The sequence below is a fragment of the Limulus polyphemus genome, unplaced genomic scaffold, assembly GCF_000517525.1.
Source record: "Limulus polyphemus unplaced genomic scaffold, Limulus_polyphemus-2.1.2 Scaffold1099, whole genome shotgun sequence".
Taxonomy (NCBI): Eukaryota; Metazoa; Arthropoda; class Merostomata; order Xiphosura; family Limulidae; genus Limulus; species Limulus polyphemus.
Window position 1 is genome coordinate 310,391 of NW_013666709.1, and position 13,074 is coordinate 323,464.

Genomic DNA, 13,074 nt, shown 5'->3' on the forward strand with positions numbered 1-13,074 from the left:
AACTGTCTTAGCTGAAGATAACTTCTACCCTGCTTAAATTTATATTTATGTCCCCTAACATTCTGATTGTAAACTGGTTTCAACTGGAATCTACTAGATGTAATTTCGTCAACTTAGTATAACTGGAATACACTTGATGTCATCTTATTGCAAACTGGGAGTAAAAGGAATTTACTAGATGCCATCTCATTGTGAATTGGGTTCAAAAGAAATCTACCAATTGTCATATGTTTTTGAATTTGATTTAGCTAGAAGCTGCCACATTTTACCTGATTATGAAATGGGTTTAACTGGAATATACTGGAATTTATCATGTTATCAACTAAGTTTAACTATAGTTTTATTTACTAGTTACTAACTGATTGTGAATTGAGTTTAAATTCAATTGATTTGTTGTACCCTTGTTGAAAACTGTGTTTAAATGGAATTTATTTAACGTTATCTGGTTGTAAATTAGGTTTAACTGGTTGACATTCCAGTTATGATTTTGGTTTGAGCAGAATGTGTTAACTGTATCTTGCTTGTAAAATAGGTTTAACTGAAATCTACCAGGTGTGATTTATTTATGGACTGAGTTAAATGGTATGTACTGGATGTTATCTGGTTGGGCTAAGTTTAGATAGAATCTAATGAATGCCATCTGGTTATGAAATGGATTTAACTAGAACCTTTTGGTAGCCTAGTGGATACCACCAGGTTTTGAATTATTCCCACCCTGTTACAGTATAAGCAAGAGGTTTATTTCATTCAATTGATGTAAGTAACATTATTTTGCTTGAAACATATCAAAGTAATTAAATCTGAGAAAATGATGCAAACTCCTGGTAAACAATTCCTGACACTACATACTAAAATAATTTTCTTTAAAACTCCACATTAGATTTATTAAATGCTTGGTCGATGTTAAGCACAAAGCTACACAATGGGCAAACTGTGTTATGCTTATCATGAGTATAAACTCGATTTTAGCATTGTTAAGCCTGCAGACTTACCACAGAGCTACATGAGGCTTTATTGAGTACATGTTAAAAATCTTTCATCTTCTCACCCAAAAATGCAGAAGCCTTATCAAAACTTTCCAATAAGCTTAACCAGAATTATTGACTGTATCAGACTTTTAAACACACTTTTTCAAACTATTTATATATCAAATTGTTTGTGGGCCCATGACTTTTTGGTTACAGGATCCCTAATAACATACGAGTAATACAAATACAAAAATACCATCACTACTGAAATTAAGTCTAATAATTACTGCCTCGATCCCTATGTGATTTCCATTAAAAATGAGTAATTTCAACAGATGTTTCATTAAGTTCTACACAATGAGTACTGTGACAGGTAAAAACAAAAATATTACTTAATATGATCAATATGTGGACCATACTGGTAGTTAAAAGTATGTAAACGAGTCAGTAATTTGTGGATTAAGTCAAAATCCTTTCTAAAACTATTATGAGTATCATATGCTAAACACTAACATTTCAGTATTTTTATAAATGGACACTAAGACTATAGTGCCAATATTTACTACCAACAGAAATCAAACCAATAGGTCTGTAATTTAATTAATCTTTCATTGATTTTTTTGTTTTTTGAAATATTGATCACACTATTGATTTTTCATTCATCAAGAATTTTACCTGTGTCATGTGGAAAATTAATGATAAGGATACAGCTATCAATAAGTTAAAAGTACAAGTTAGTATTCAAAAACTGTTACCATATACAAATTTCATACACTTCTTCATCATTACATTTCTAGACACTGGTTCATTAAGAGTAAAAAAAAATCATGCTTAAAGTTGTATTTGCTGTCATCACTCTATAATAATTTTGCCATTTTCAGAATAACAATCTACAAAAACAATTCAATAGGACAACCTCTGTTCATTTGTACATGTATGTTAAATATACACGACTGTATAAGTTTAATGTGAGTGTTAAAGTTATTTTTAGAAGCAATAATTTATCGCAATTTTGTGTAGTAACTGTTTACGAATCATACATACATTGTGTAGTTCAATCGTTGTAAATTGGTGATTGTTATATTAATGCATCATGTTATTAGAACCTTCTGTGTTTTCATTGTTTTAATTGAGTATTATTGCATCATAATATCTCGTAGTGTGTGGAACATTCTTGACCTCTGTTGTAGTAAAAATACACATCAAAAATTCAGTTTGAGAGTTAGATAGATCTAGACTGCATGATTGTGAGTTTAGCCATAGGATTGTATAGTGGCAATTTTTAAAGTGAAATTATCACAGTCTTGCAAGAAGAAGAATTTGTCTTGTCAAACTGTGTTCTCACTGAACCAGCTTGTGTGGACTTTGACAAAAAGAAGACAATCATTTAAAGCTCTGGATAGAACTGTGACAACCAACAGTGTAAAGAACATTTGTATATACGTTTGACTTGTTTAAATATATTATTGTAAAACACATGGACTGTGCACTGTTTGTTTAGTGTTGACATTTATTTCCAACAAGTCACCTACTGTAAAGAATCTGGCCAATACATAAAACATGACAATGTAATAAGCAATTTTAAACTTAACCAATTTATAATATATAGAACATGAATATATCTTAATCATACAATCTTTCAACATTTTTGTACAGGTAAATGTTTTTAAAAATATAATCTTATATAATGAATATACCTACCTTTGAAAAGGGCTGTTACTGCCCTTGCAAGGGAATGGTTATTAAGATAGTCAAAGAACATATTTATCTCAATATCTGGTGAACTTGCTAGATAATCTTTAAAACAATTTTTAATGAGTTATTGGTATGTTGCTTACACATGTACACAGAGATACATGATTTGTTTGCTAAGGGATCTGCCTAATGACATGTGATTTGACATTCTGGAAATTATAACATAAAATAATGTTTAGAGACAACAAGGGACGTATTGGTCCATCTAGGCTGTCCATCCTCTAAACTAAACTAAAACTATTAAAATAATAATAATAATAATAAACACCCTTAGGGCCAGCCTTTATCATTCATATAATTATCAAGCTTTCTCTTAAACTCACTTAAATTTACTGTCTCCACAACATCTGAAGGAAATCCATTCCAAAGGCCAACCACCCTGTTAGAAAAAGAAAACTGTCTTAGCTGAAGATAACTTCTACCCTGCTTAAATTTATATTTATGTTCCCTAGTCCTACCATTTTAATCATTAAGTATGAAAAAAGATAATGCATCAACACCATCAATTTCCTTAACAATCTTAAACACTTCAATCAGATCCCCACTAACTCTTCCGTTTTCAAGAGAAAACAATTTCAGAAATCTTAACCTCTCCTTATATGACAACCTCCCCGTCCTACGCACCGTTCTAGTAACCCTCCTCTGAACCATTTCTGACAATTCTATGTCCTTCCTAAGGTAAGGAGCCCAAGACTGTACACTATATTTCAAATGGGGCCTAATCAGTCACCTATACAATGCAATTATACCCTTATTAGATTTGTATTCAATATTTATGTAGATACAAACTAAAATATTATTTACCCTACCATTAGCACCAGCTCACTGTTTGGATGGCTTAAGAGACTGATCATCCAATGCACCAAGATCCCTTTATTTCATAACACTGTTAAGGTTATTTCCATCCAAATTATATTTATAATTCAAATGATTATAATCCACATGCATTAAATCCCATCTGTCATTCATTCACCCAACTCATAAATGATCTAAATCATTTTGTAAAGCAGCAGAATCTTTTTTTACAGCCATCAACACCCAAGACCTTAATATCATCAGGACATTTAAGTAATTTATTGACCATTCCTTCGTTTAGGTCATTGATGTAAATGAAAAAGAGCAAAGGTCCTGAGACTGAGTCCTGAAGTTCACCACTTGTGACATTAATCCAGTTTGACTGAACTCCATTACCCCATTTATAACAACCCTCTGCTTTCTTCCATTCAGCCACTCTTCTATCCAATTACCTAACTTATCTCCCATACTTATAGAGATATTTTTTTACAAGACTTCATGTGGCACTTTGTAAAATGTTTTCTGAAAATCCAGATACACCAATCTACACCTTTACCCTCATCTACATAAGCATTAACCTTTACAAAGAATATCAAAAGATTTTCACTTAGTGAAACCATGTTGACTATCCAATAAAAATTCTAAACTTTGTTAAATGATTTTGCAAAGCATCTTTTAACAGACTTTCCAAAACTTTTCCCACAACTGATGTAAGATTAATGGGTCTATAATTAGTGGGACAATTTTTATCACCTCCCTTGAAAAGAGGAGTAACATTAGCCAACTTCCAATCCTCTGGCACCTGCTCGCTATTCAAGGGATTACAAAACATAGTAGCAAGTGCTCACATATACAATCCTTAACTTCCTTCAAAATCCTTGGGGAAATATTATCTGGCCCAGGAGCCTAATCATTCTTCAAACTTCCCAATTTTTTCTTAATAAGCTCAGAATTAATGTGATCATTTGTTTGATCTAGTTTCCATCTATTAACTGTTCAAGATGAGCAATATTATTTAAATCTTCATTAGTAAAAACTGAAGAAAAAGCAAAATTTAATAATTCAATCATCTCATAATCATCAGATATGAGCATTCTTTTACTATCACTCAAAGGTCCTACCCCATCCTAACATTTTGTTTACCCTTAATGTACTTAATAAAATCCTTATTGTTAATTTTTATATTTTCACCTAACCATTTTCATATATCCTTTTTTATTTCCTAATTTCCTGTTTGACCAACTTTCTTGATCTTCTATAATCCTCTAAACCTCCCATCATACCAGCCAATTTCAATTTCTTAAATTTGTGATGCTTTTCTTTAATTTTATCCCTTATACCCTTTATGAGCCAACTTGGTTTTTTACTTGTAGCCACCCTTTTCTTTCTATAAGTAATAAGTTTTATAATGGAGCTTGGAGATTGTAATATTACCCCAGGCAAATCTAGAACTTCGAAACTGCTTCAGTAGTCATATTCTAAAAAACAAACAAAAAACAACCCATTAGAAAGAGAGTCATTAATCATATTCTTGTTGTACAATAACAAGATTTGTTCAACCACAAGATCACATGGCCATTATTATTCTTTCTATAGAAGTGTTATTGTTTTATGAACATTTTGTGTGATCTTGTTTTTTTTTTTGGGTTGAGTCAAACTTACTTGATCTCTGCAAATACTGCCAAACTCCATTTGCTTCATGTTCTGCCTTAAAATACCGAATACATAAAGTCATGTGAAAGAAGTGCAGCATAGGTAACAACCTAAGATGTTACTATGTTATAAGACCACGTAAAAGATATAGGGCCAGATTCTTTACAGTAGGTATCTGACTTGTCAGTGATAAATTTCAACAATAAATGGACAGCACACAATCCACTTATTTTAAAATAATATATTCAAAACAAGTCAAACGTATGTACAAAAATTCGTTACACTATTTGTTATCATAGTTGTATCCACAGCTTTAAATAATTATCTCTTTTTTGTCAAAGTCCACAGAAGTGGGTTCAATTACTTTAGAACCCCCCTTTGAAAAGACAAATTATTCTCCTCTATCTCAGTTTTTACAATACAAGCTGTCAAATTCACTTTAGAAATCACCTGTTATGGCTAATTAACAAGTAGTCTAACTTCACTTTTCCTTTCACTCTCATTAACTTAACTTGCACTAGCTTGGTTGCCTATATATATTGCCTGACTGAGTCCTAGAACTTTCTACACACTACAAGACATTATAGTGTAACAATACTCAATGAAACAATGAGAAAAAGTTAGAAGATTCGAGTAACATGACATCAATTCACAACAACTGAACTATACAACAAATAATTGGTAAACAGTTATGTAATCAAACCTGTGATAAATTATCACTTCTAAAAATAATTTAACACTCATGCTTTATAACAATCTAAATCATAACTCTCATATTCAATTTAAATGAAACAGTCGTGTAGCAATGTGTAAGATAGTGTCCTAGAATAGAGTATATATGGCTGGAAAAAGATATATAACACAAGTAGCAATGTGTAAGATACAGCCCTGTTATAGGGTAATATGATTACATACATTGCTACTTGTGTTATATATCTTTTTCCAGTCCGTATATACTCTATAATAGGACACTATCTTACACATTGCTGCTTGTGTTATATATCTTTTATGTAATCATATTACTCTATAACAGGGCTGTATCTTACACATTGCTACTTGTGTTATATATCTTTTATGTAATCATATTACTCTATAACAGGGCTGTATCTTACACATTGCTACTTGTGTTGTATATCTTTTTTAAGATACAGCCCTGTTATAGAGTAATATGATTACATAAAAAAATATACAACACAAGTAGCAATGTGTAAGATACAGCCCTGTTATAGAGTAATATGATTACATAAAAAATATACAACACAAGTAGCAATGTGTAAGATACAGCCCTGTTATAGAGTAATATGATTACATAAAAAATATACAACACAAGTAGCAATGTGTAAGATACAGCCCTGTTATAAAGTAATATGGTTTAAAAGATATACAACAAATGTCAGTGTGTAATATACTGTCCTGTTATAGAGTACATACAGCAAATAGAGTATATACATACATGTATGGACAGTGTAAGAAACTACTCTGTTATAGAGTGCATATTACTGCATAAAAAATATGTGATATAAATAGTTACATGAAAGATATGTATCCACCTGTAAGACAATGCCTGACAAAGTGCTTGCCCAAGTTCATTAATCTCCCATGAGATATTTAGCATGTTCTCTACACATAGTTTACCCCATGTTCCTTGCTTCTGTACCAGTACATAACCTTCCTTCTGATAGAAGTTGGTGAACACTGTAGATTTTTCTGCTGCAAGCTTTACTGTAGAAGATAAATTAAACAAACAATTTAAATCATCAAGAAATAAGATGACACTTAGAAAAAAACACAAAAGTATGTGGAATAAAATGTTGACCATGTTTCAATTTAATTTATTAAAATTTAAATACATGCATTACCAGCTTTCGACAAAATATAAGAATATTCTTTACAAGGCTTACTCTTTAGTGCAACATCAAATAAAACAGAAATAACAATAAAACCACACAAATCAAATTCAAAAGTAAAAACATATAACAAACAAATGTAAATTTAACAATTTCCTCTGTTCGCTATTAAAATTTTTTCTGAAAACATGGTCTGAGCTAGTTTATGTTTGTTCAATTAAGGTACTTTATTTTTTAACTCTTTAAAATAATATCTTCAGTGTCTTCATGTAAGTATTCTTTGACAGATACCCAACACATTTTAATATGTTATTAGCATAACACTGTTGAAATATATCATAGAGCTTTCAGCTAATTATTTTTTGACTACTGCTAATTCATTTTGAGATTTAATCTTCTAATCTTTGGAGATTATAACTACATATTTTTTCTCATAGAACTACACTGAAAATCTGTGTTATTTCGATTGACAACTGTGTTATGTTGAGATATGAATATCATACTTACAACAGTTTTTTTCATCAGTTCCAAATGGACAATCTTGAAACCCATCACAGACACTAGTGTTACTGATACACATTTTAGCTCCTTGACAAACAAACTGACCAGCAGAGCACCAGTCTAAAAGTCAGTAAAAAACAGAATAATCAACCAAGAATCAAATGTGCAAGAAATATAAAAAAAAAGTTCTAAATTATTTGGGAGTTCTGATATACAAAAGGTTCATATACAAAACAAGGCATAGAAGAGACATGAGAGTATTATGTTGCTTGAGCTGATAATAGATAGAAAGATCAAACATCAACCAAACCTTAGAAAATATTAAAGACAACTATAATAAAAGAAGCTAATAAGTTATTTCACTTTGTTTCAGTGAGATCAAAGATATGAAGTCATAATAAAGGTAGAGATTAAAATTAGATTCTCAATACAAATATTATTATATATTAATTTTGACTGCCTGATAATAAAGAACCAGCTGTATGTAAAAGTTAGCTTACTACACAAAACTTCATCGCTGTAGTCCCAACAGTCAACAATACCATCACAACATTTTTTATGTTGTCCTTCAGCCTCTAAATAGTCCACACAAGCTAGAGAAAAGAGAACACATTATTTCTATTAGAGAGCTAACATAACAACCGAATAACTTAGATATTTTTGTGATTACAGTCTATTGAAAGAAGTTTATAGTGATGTTAAGTGTACAACACAAAGCTAGAAAATAATGATTTAGAATCTCCCAGCTTCTCTTGATTTTCATTTCAAAGCATGGATATACTTAGCAGTTAACTTTGATAGGTATATTCATTTTTTAAAATAAATTTCTACCAGAGTTTACCTTATCCAGGTTATTGTGGTAGAATAAGTAACCATGACATCATCTATTAGTCATAAACTACCTCTAGCAAACCACATAAATCTAATGAACATTTTATTGTTTTATCCCAAATGGCCTTTATAAATAGGTTTCTGATAGTGCATAAAAGGGCCTTGTTTAAATTATTTCTGTTATAAGTTCTTAAGAACATGTTGGAGATAGACTCTCTAGTATACTGTTATATATTCAACTGCTAATTACTCTTTCTTTTTCATGACATATGTGTGTGTGTTGTATGTGTATATACAACAAACTATAATCATAAGATCCATCACTACAATAAATATTTACATTCAGGAGCAGACTTGCATTAAAGACAATATCACATGCTGCATACTGACTAAACAATTAAAATTTGAACTAAATTTCTAAGAATGCATCAAATGCACAAGCCTACCAAACAATTGCCCAGTACACGTCCTGGTGGGCCAATCTGCCCCTGTTTACATTACATTAACAACTCAATAAGATACAGTTTCCATGTTAATAACAATACTCTTTCCACAGTACTTCCTTAAGTAATGAATTATATAATAAAAAGTTATCACTAACCTACATAAACTATAAAACTACACCTTAGTTACCATGGTGATAAAATTAATGTCTTTAAAGAACAATATGAGAGAGCATATTGCATATTAAAGCTTTGATACCAATGAGCAAATGCTATCAATCTACTTGTTAGTTTCCAAGGTGACATAAAACTTAGTTTCTACGGCACGGCATAAGATAAATGACATGAAAACCTTATGCACTAGTATATACAAAGTGTCAATCCATCCATTAGTTACCAGTTTTCAAGAGGAATCTGTGTTGCAGTAGCAGAAAACATATCATTTGAAGAAGAAATATACATTACTAATTAATTAATAAACAAAAAATATTGTACAATAGAGAAGCTTTATAACTATATCCCTTTCAATTTGTTTCTAGAAAAAAGATTAAGGTTGTCAAGATCCTATGGTGCAAAATTTTAGATAAAACATTTAATTACTTTATTAATGTTTTCCATACCAATATTTTGTTCTTATAACCCACTAAAACTAAAATTTAAATAGAAAAGTTATTGTATTTTTAAGATAAATGATGTAAGAAACAAAAGAAAAACTTTGTTTTACATCATATCAGCAAAATCACAGTATTTCATTTTAAAACCACCTTTAACATGGCTAACATTACTTACTGGTATTAGACTTTGAATGTTCAGTTCCTACAACTTGACTTATGTCGTGGGAAGACTCCTTGATTGCAGCAGTCACCTTGTGAAGAGCAGGTTTAATTTCTTTGTTAACAGATGTGATTGTATTTTGGACAGGTGGTATGCCAAAGGAAACATGCACACTTGACACAATTCGAACAATACTGATCACGTTCTTAGTCTTAGGGTTCTCTGATGTAGATTCTACATTATGTTTCTGGGCAAACTTTGGATTTTCATTTAGCTTATGCTTATTTTCAATATGAGTGCTTTCCTTCCAACCTTTTTCTCGTGTATTTTGGAATTGTTTAATATTTGCTAAACTTACTAAAGTAGAATAATTTGATGGGATTATTTTAGGAAAAGGATAGACATAAAGAGGTTTTCCATGTAGGTCAGAGGGAAATAAACCAGAATTTGAGGTTATTTTAATGACAGGTAAGTTTGTGTTCTGGTTACTATAATCATTAAAAAGTTCACTCTGGAGAGTAGAGGGAAATAAAGCAGTACTCTTAATTACCTTAATGAGAGACAAGTCTTGAGTTTTATCACTATAAACATTGACAGGTTCACTCTGGAGATTAGAGGGAAAAAAAGCAGAATTCTTAACTATCTTAATGAGTGGTGAGTATGTATTTTGATTACTATAAGCATTTATAGTCTCCTTCTGGAGATCAGATAAAAATAAAGCAGAACCTGTAATTATCTTATTGACAGGTGAGTCTGTATTCTGATTACTAAAATGATTCACAAGTTCACTCTGGATATCAGGAGGAAATAAATCAGTATTTGCACTTATCTTACTGACAGGTGAATGATTAATTGGGTCACTATTAAGGGGGACAGATTTATTTTTTAGGTCATTCAAATGAGGTGAGTATATGTTATGGTTACTATAAATATTGACAGGTTCACTCTGGAGATCAGAGGGAAATGAATCTGTACTTGTAGTTATTTTAACTAGAGGTGTGTTTGTAATCTGGTCACCATAAATGTGGACAAATTGACTATCAAGATTATCAGAGTGAAATAAAGTAGAGTTGTTAGTTATGTCAACCTGGGATGATATATTAATTTGATTACTATAAAAATATGTTGTAGAATTCAACCAGTCATCTCGTTGACTGCTTGTTTTATTAAAATAAAAAGTAGAGTAAGACATCAAATTCAAATGCTTTGGTGCCTGTATATCTTCATTTGAAGAATCATGTGTTGTTTGAATGTAAAACCTTGAAATCACTGGTGAGATGTTATCAAAGATCACTGGAAATTCACCCTTGAAGAGATTGGTTTTATTAACTAAATTATCTGTTGATTCATTAGCATATTGTTCAAATTTATATGTAGGTAATGGCTGTAGTTTATTGTTGCTGGGATAGCTCCACTGTTCACTTTTCAGTATTTGTTTGAATTCAGCTGATGTCTCCTGTCCCTTTGGAATGAGTGATTTATAAATCACAGTTTCAGTATTAAACAAAGGATCCACTAGTTGATCAACAAATGGACTAGAATTTTCTTCCGCTAAAAAAATGGATGAATATATATCAACTTGACTAAAAGTGGAAAGCAAGTGATGATGTTGACGAAGTTCATCTTTTGTTTCAAATGTTGAAGTAGGCCACAAGGGCAGGATATTGTAAAAGTTTGAGAACACAGAGCTGTGGCCATTGTGAATGATCTCACTTTCATTTTTTTTAACAAGTGACGCAAAAGATGATGGAGAATTAGAAATGAGTATGGATGTGTGCAATGTTGAATTGGTAGTAGAAATCTTTGTGATGGTTTTATTTTGTGGCAAGTTGAGAATAAAGCGTCCAATTTTCGGTGCTGACTCTGTTGCTGTAACACAAGCACCACGTAAAATGATAAGTGTTTGAACAGATAAATTGTTATTAGTAAATTATAATACTGAAATGTTCCATACACTAATACAGAAATAAACTGGCACTCAGATGTTTAGTTACTTTTTGGTCTGGAGCTTATTATTAATACAATATAATATTCAACTATATTACAGAAGTGTTATTCTTCTTTACAGTTACATATATTATTTTTTATTCAACCACGGTTAAGGTTTTATAGATTTTAGTCACCTACTTTCAATAAATTGTATAGCACTTACGATCAGTCAAACTCACTTAAAAGTTAATTAAAGCAACGAGGTAACAAATATGATATATAAAGTAATCCATAACATACCATAGGAAAGGCGTTGTTTCGTGACACCTATATATACAAAATAATAAAATTTCATACATTCTGTACCTTTTGAATATTGAACTCAAAGATTATTTAACAAAAAAGTAAAATAAAATAAGAAATTGTAGATTACAAAATACAACACATAAATCTTGTAATAATGATGAATAATGTAAATTAAAGCACTTGAACTTTTGTATCAGCTGTTTTAGTCCAACAATATCAAAGCAAATAAGTAGAGCGAAGTTAAGGCCCCTGAAAGAGCCTGTATAATCTTAACAGTCACTTAAACAGAAAAAAAAGCAATTAGTTATAGTTAAATGTGGACAAAACGTTAGTAATGAATTAGCATAGGATTTTCATGAACATCATTGATAAATTAGCATATTCGTATAACATGACCTTTAAAATTAGCACGAAGTTTGCAAGGCTTGTTTACAACGAAGAATGGTTGTATCATCAGCGTAAAACTTCACTGCCAATTTTAACTGCAATTATGTTAAATAATTAATATACATGTGCAGTAGAAAACAAACTCGGTCCTAGAACTAAACGGCCTGAACCGTAGTTACTTCACAGTTAACAGGAAGTAAATCTGTGCTATATTTCAAGAAATAAACATACTGTGTAAGATTTGTAAGATACATTTGTTGTATATTTAAACAGGAACCTATAGTACCCCAAATAAACAATTAGCTAAAAAGGATTTTGTGGAGGATTATATCAAAAGCTTTCTTTAAATAAATAAAACTTCCACTGTAGTAAACCCAATATCAATATTTGATTAAAGTCTTTCCGCGAATTTAACTAAAGCAGTTTAGTACCTAACTAGACCACCGTAACCCGTTGGGTCAATTGTTTGTTTGTTTTGAAGTTATGCACAAAGCTACACAATGGGCTATCTGGGCTCTGCCCACTACGGGTATCGAAACCCGGTTTCTAGCGTTGTAAGTTCGCAGACATGCCGCTGTGCCACTAGGGGGCCCGTTGGGTCAACCATTATTCAGAGATTATGAAGAATTCAAGCTAATTTTAATATTGCACCGAATTGAGGGTTTATTTTGAGATAATTTAATTAAATATTTCAATCCATCCGTGTTATTCATAATTCCAGAAAAGATATTTGATTGTTGATCGGGAGTAAAAGGAAAGACCATTTCATTTTTTAAAAAAGTAAAGTAAGAAGTTTCGTAAAGAGCGCGAACGGCAGTGTGATGTAAAAATACCAATGTTAGAAATTTTTATAAAAGTGACCCGAAAAACGGCGCTAACTCGGTA

At 31.1% G+C, this 13,074-nt stretch overlaps 1 protein-coding gene across 4 annotated transcripts in view; it reads right to left on the reverse strand.

Moving 5' to 3' along the window:
• Positions 1 to 12,698, reverse strand: part of LOC106462125 (serine protease nudel-like) — a 24,865-nt gene extending 12,167 nt beyond the window's left edge. Inside the window, exons 1-6 of one of the 4 annotated variants that reach the window (XM_013922014.2) lie at positions 12,621 to 12,698; positions 11,797 to 11,823; positions 9,583 to 9,658; positions 8,020 to 8,112; positions 7,526 to 7,639; positions 6,722 to 6,893 (exon numbers count right to left, since the gene is read on the reverse strand). In XM_013922014.2, the coding sequence (XP_013777468.2) occupies positions 6,722 to 6,893; positions 7,526 to 7,639; positions 8,020 to 8,112; positions 9,583 to 9,658; positions 11,797 to 11,799 (458 nt within the window). In that variant the 5' untranslated portion in view covers positions 11,800 to 11,823; positions 12,621 to 12,698. Of the gene's footprint in view, positions 1 to 6,721; positions 6,894 to 7,525; positions 7,640 to 8,019; positions 8,113 to 9,582; positions 11,437 to 11,796; positions 11,824 to 12,198 lie in introns of all 4 variants that reach the window. The other 3 variants (XM_022389281.1, XM_022389280.1, XM_022389282.1) reach the window with 3 other exon arrangements.
• Positions 12,699 to 13,074: the final 376 nt, after the last annotated feature.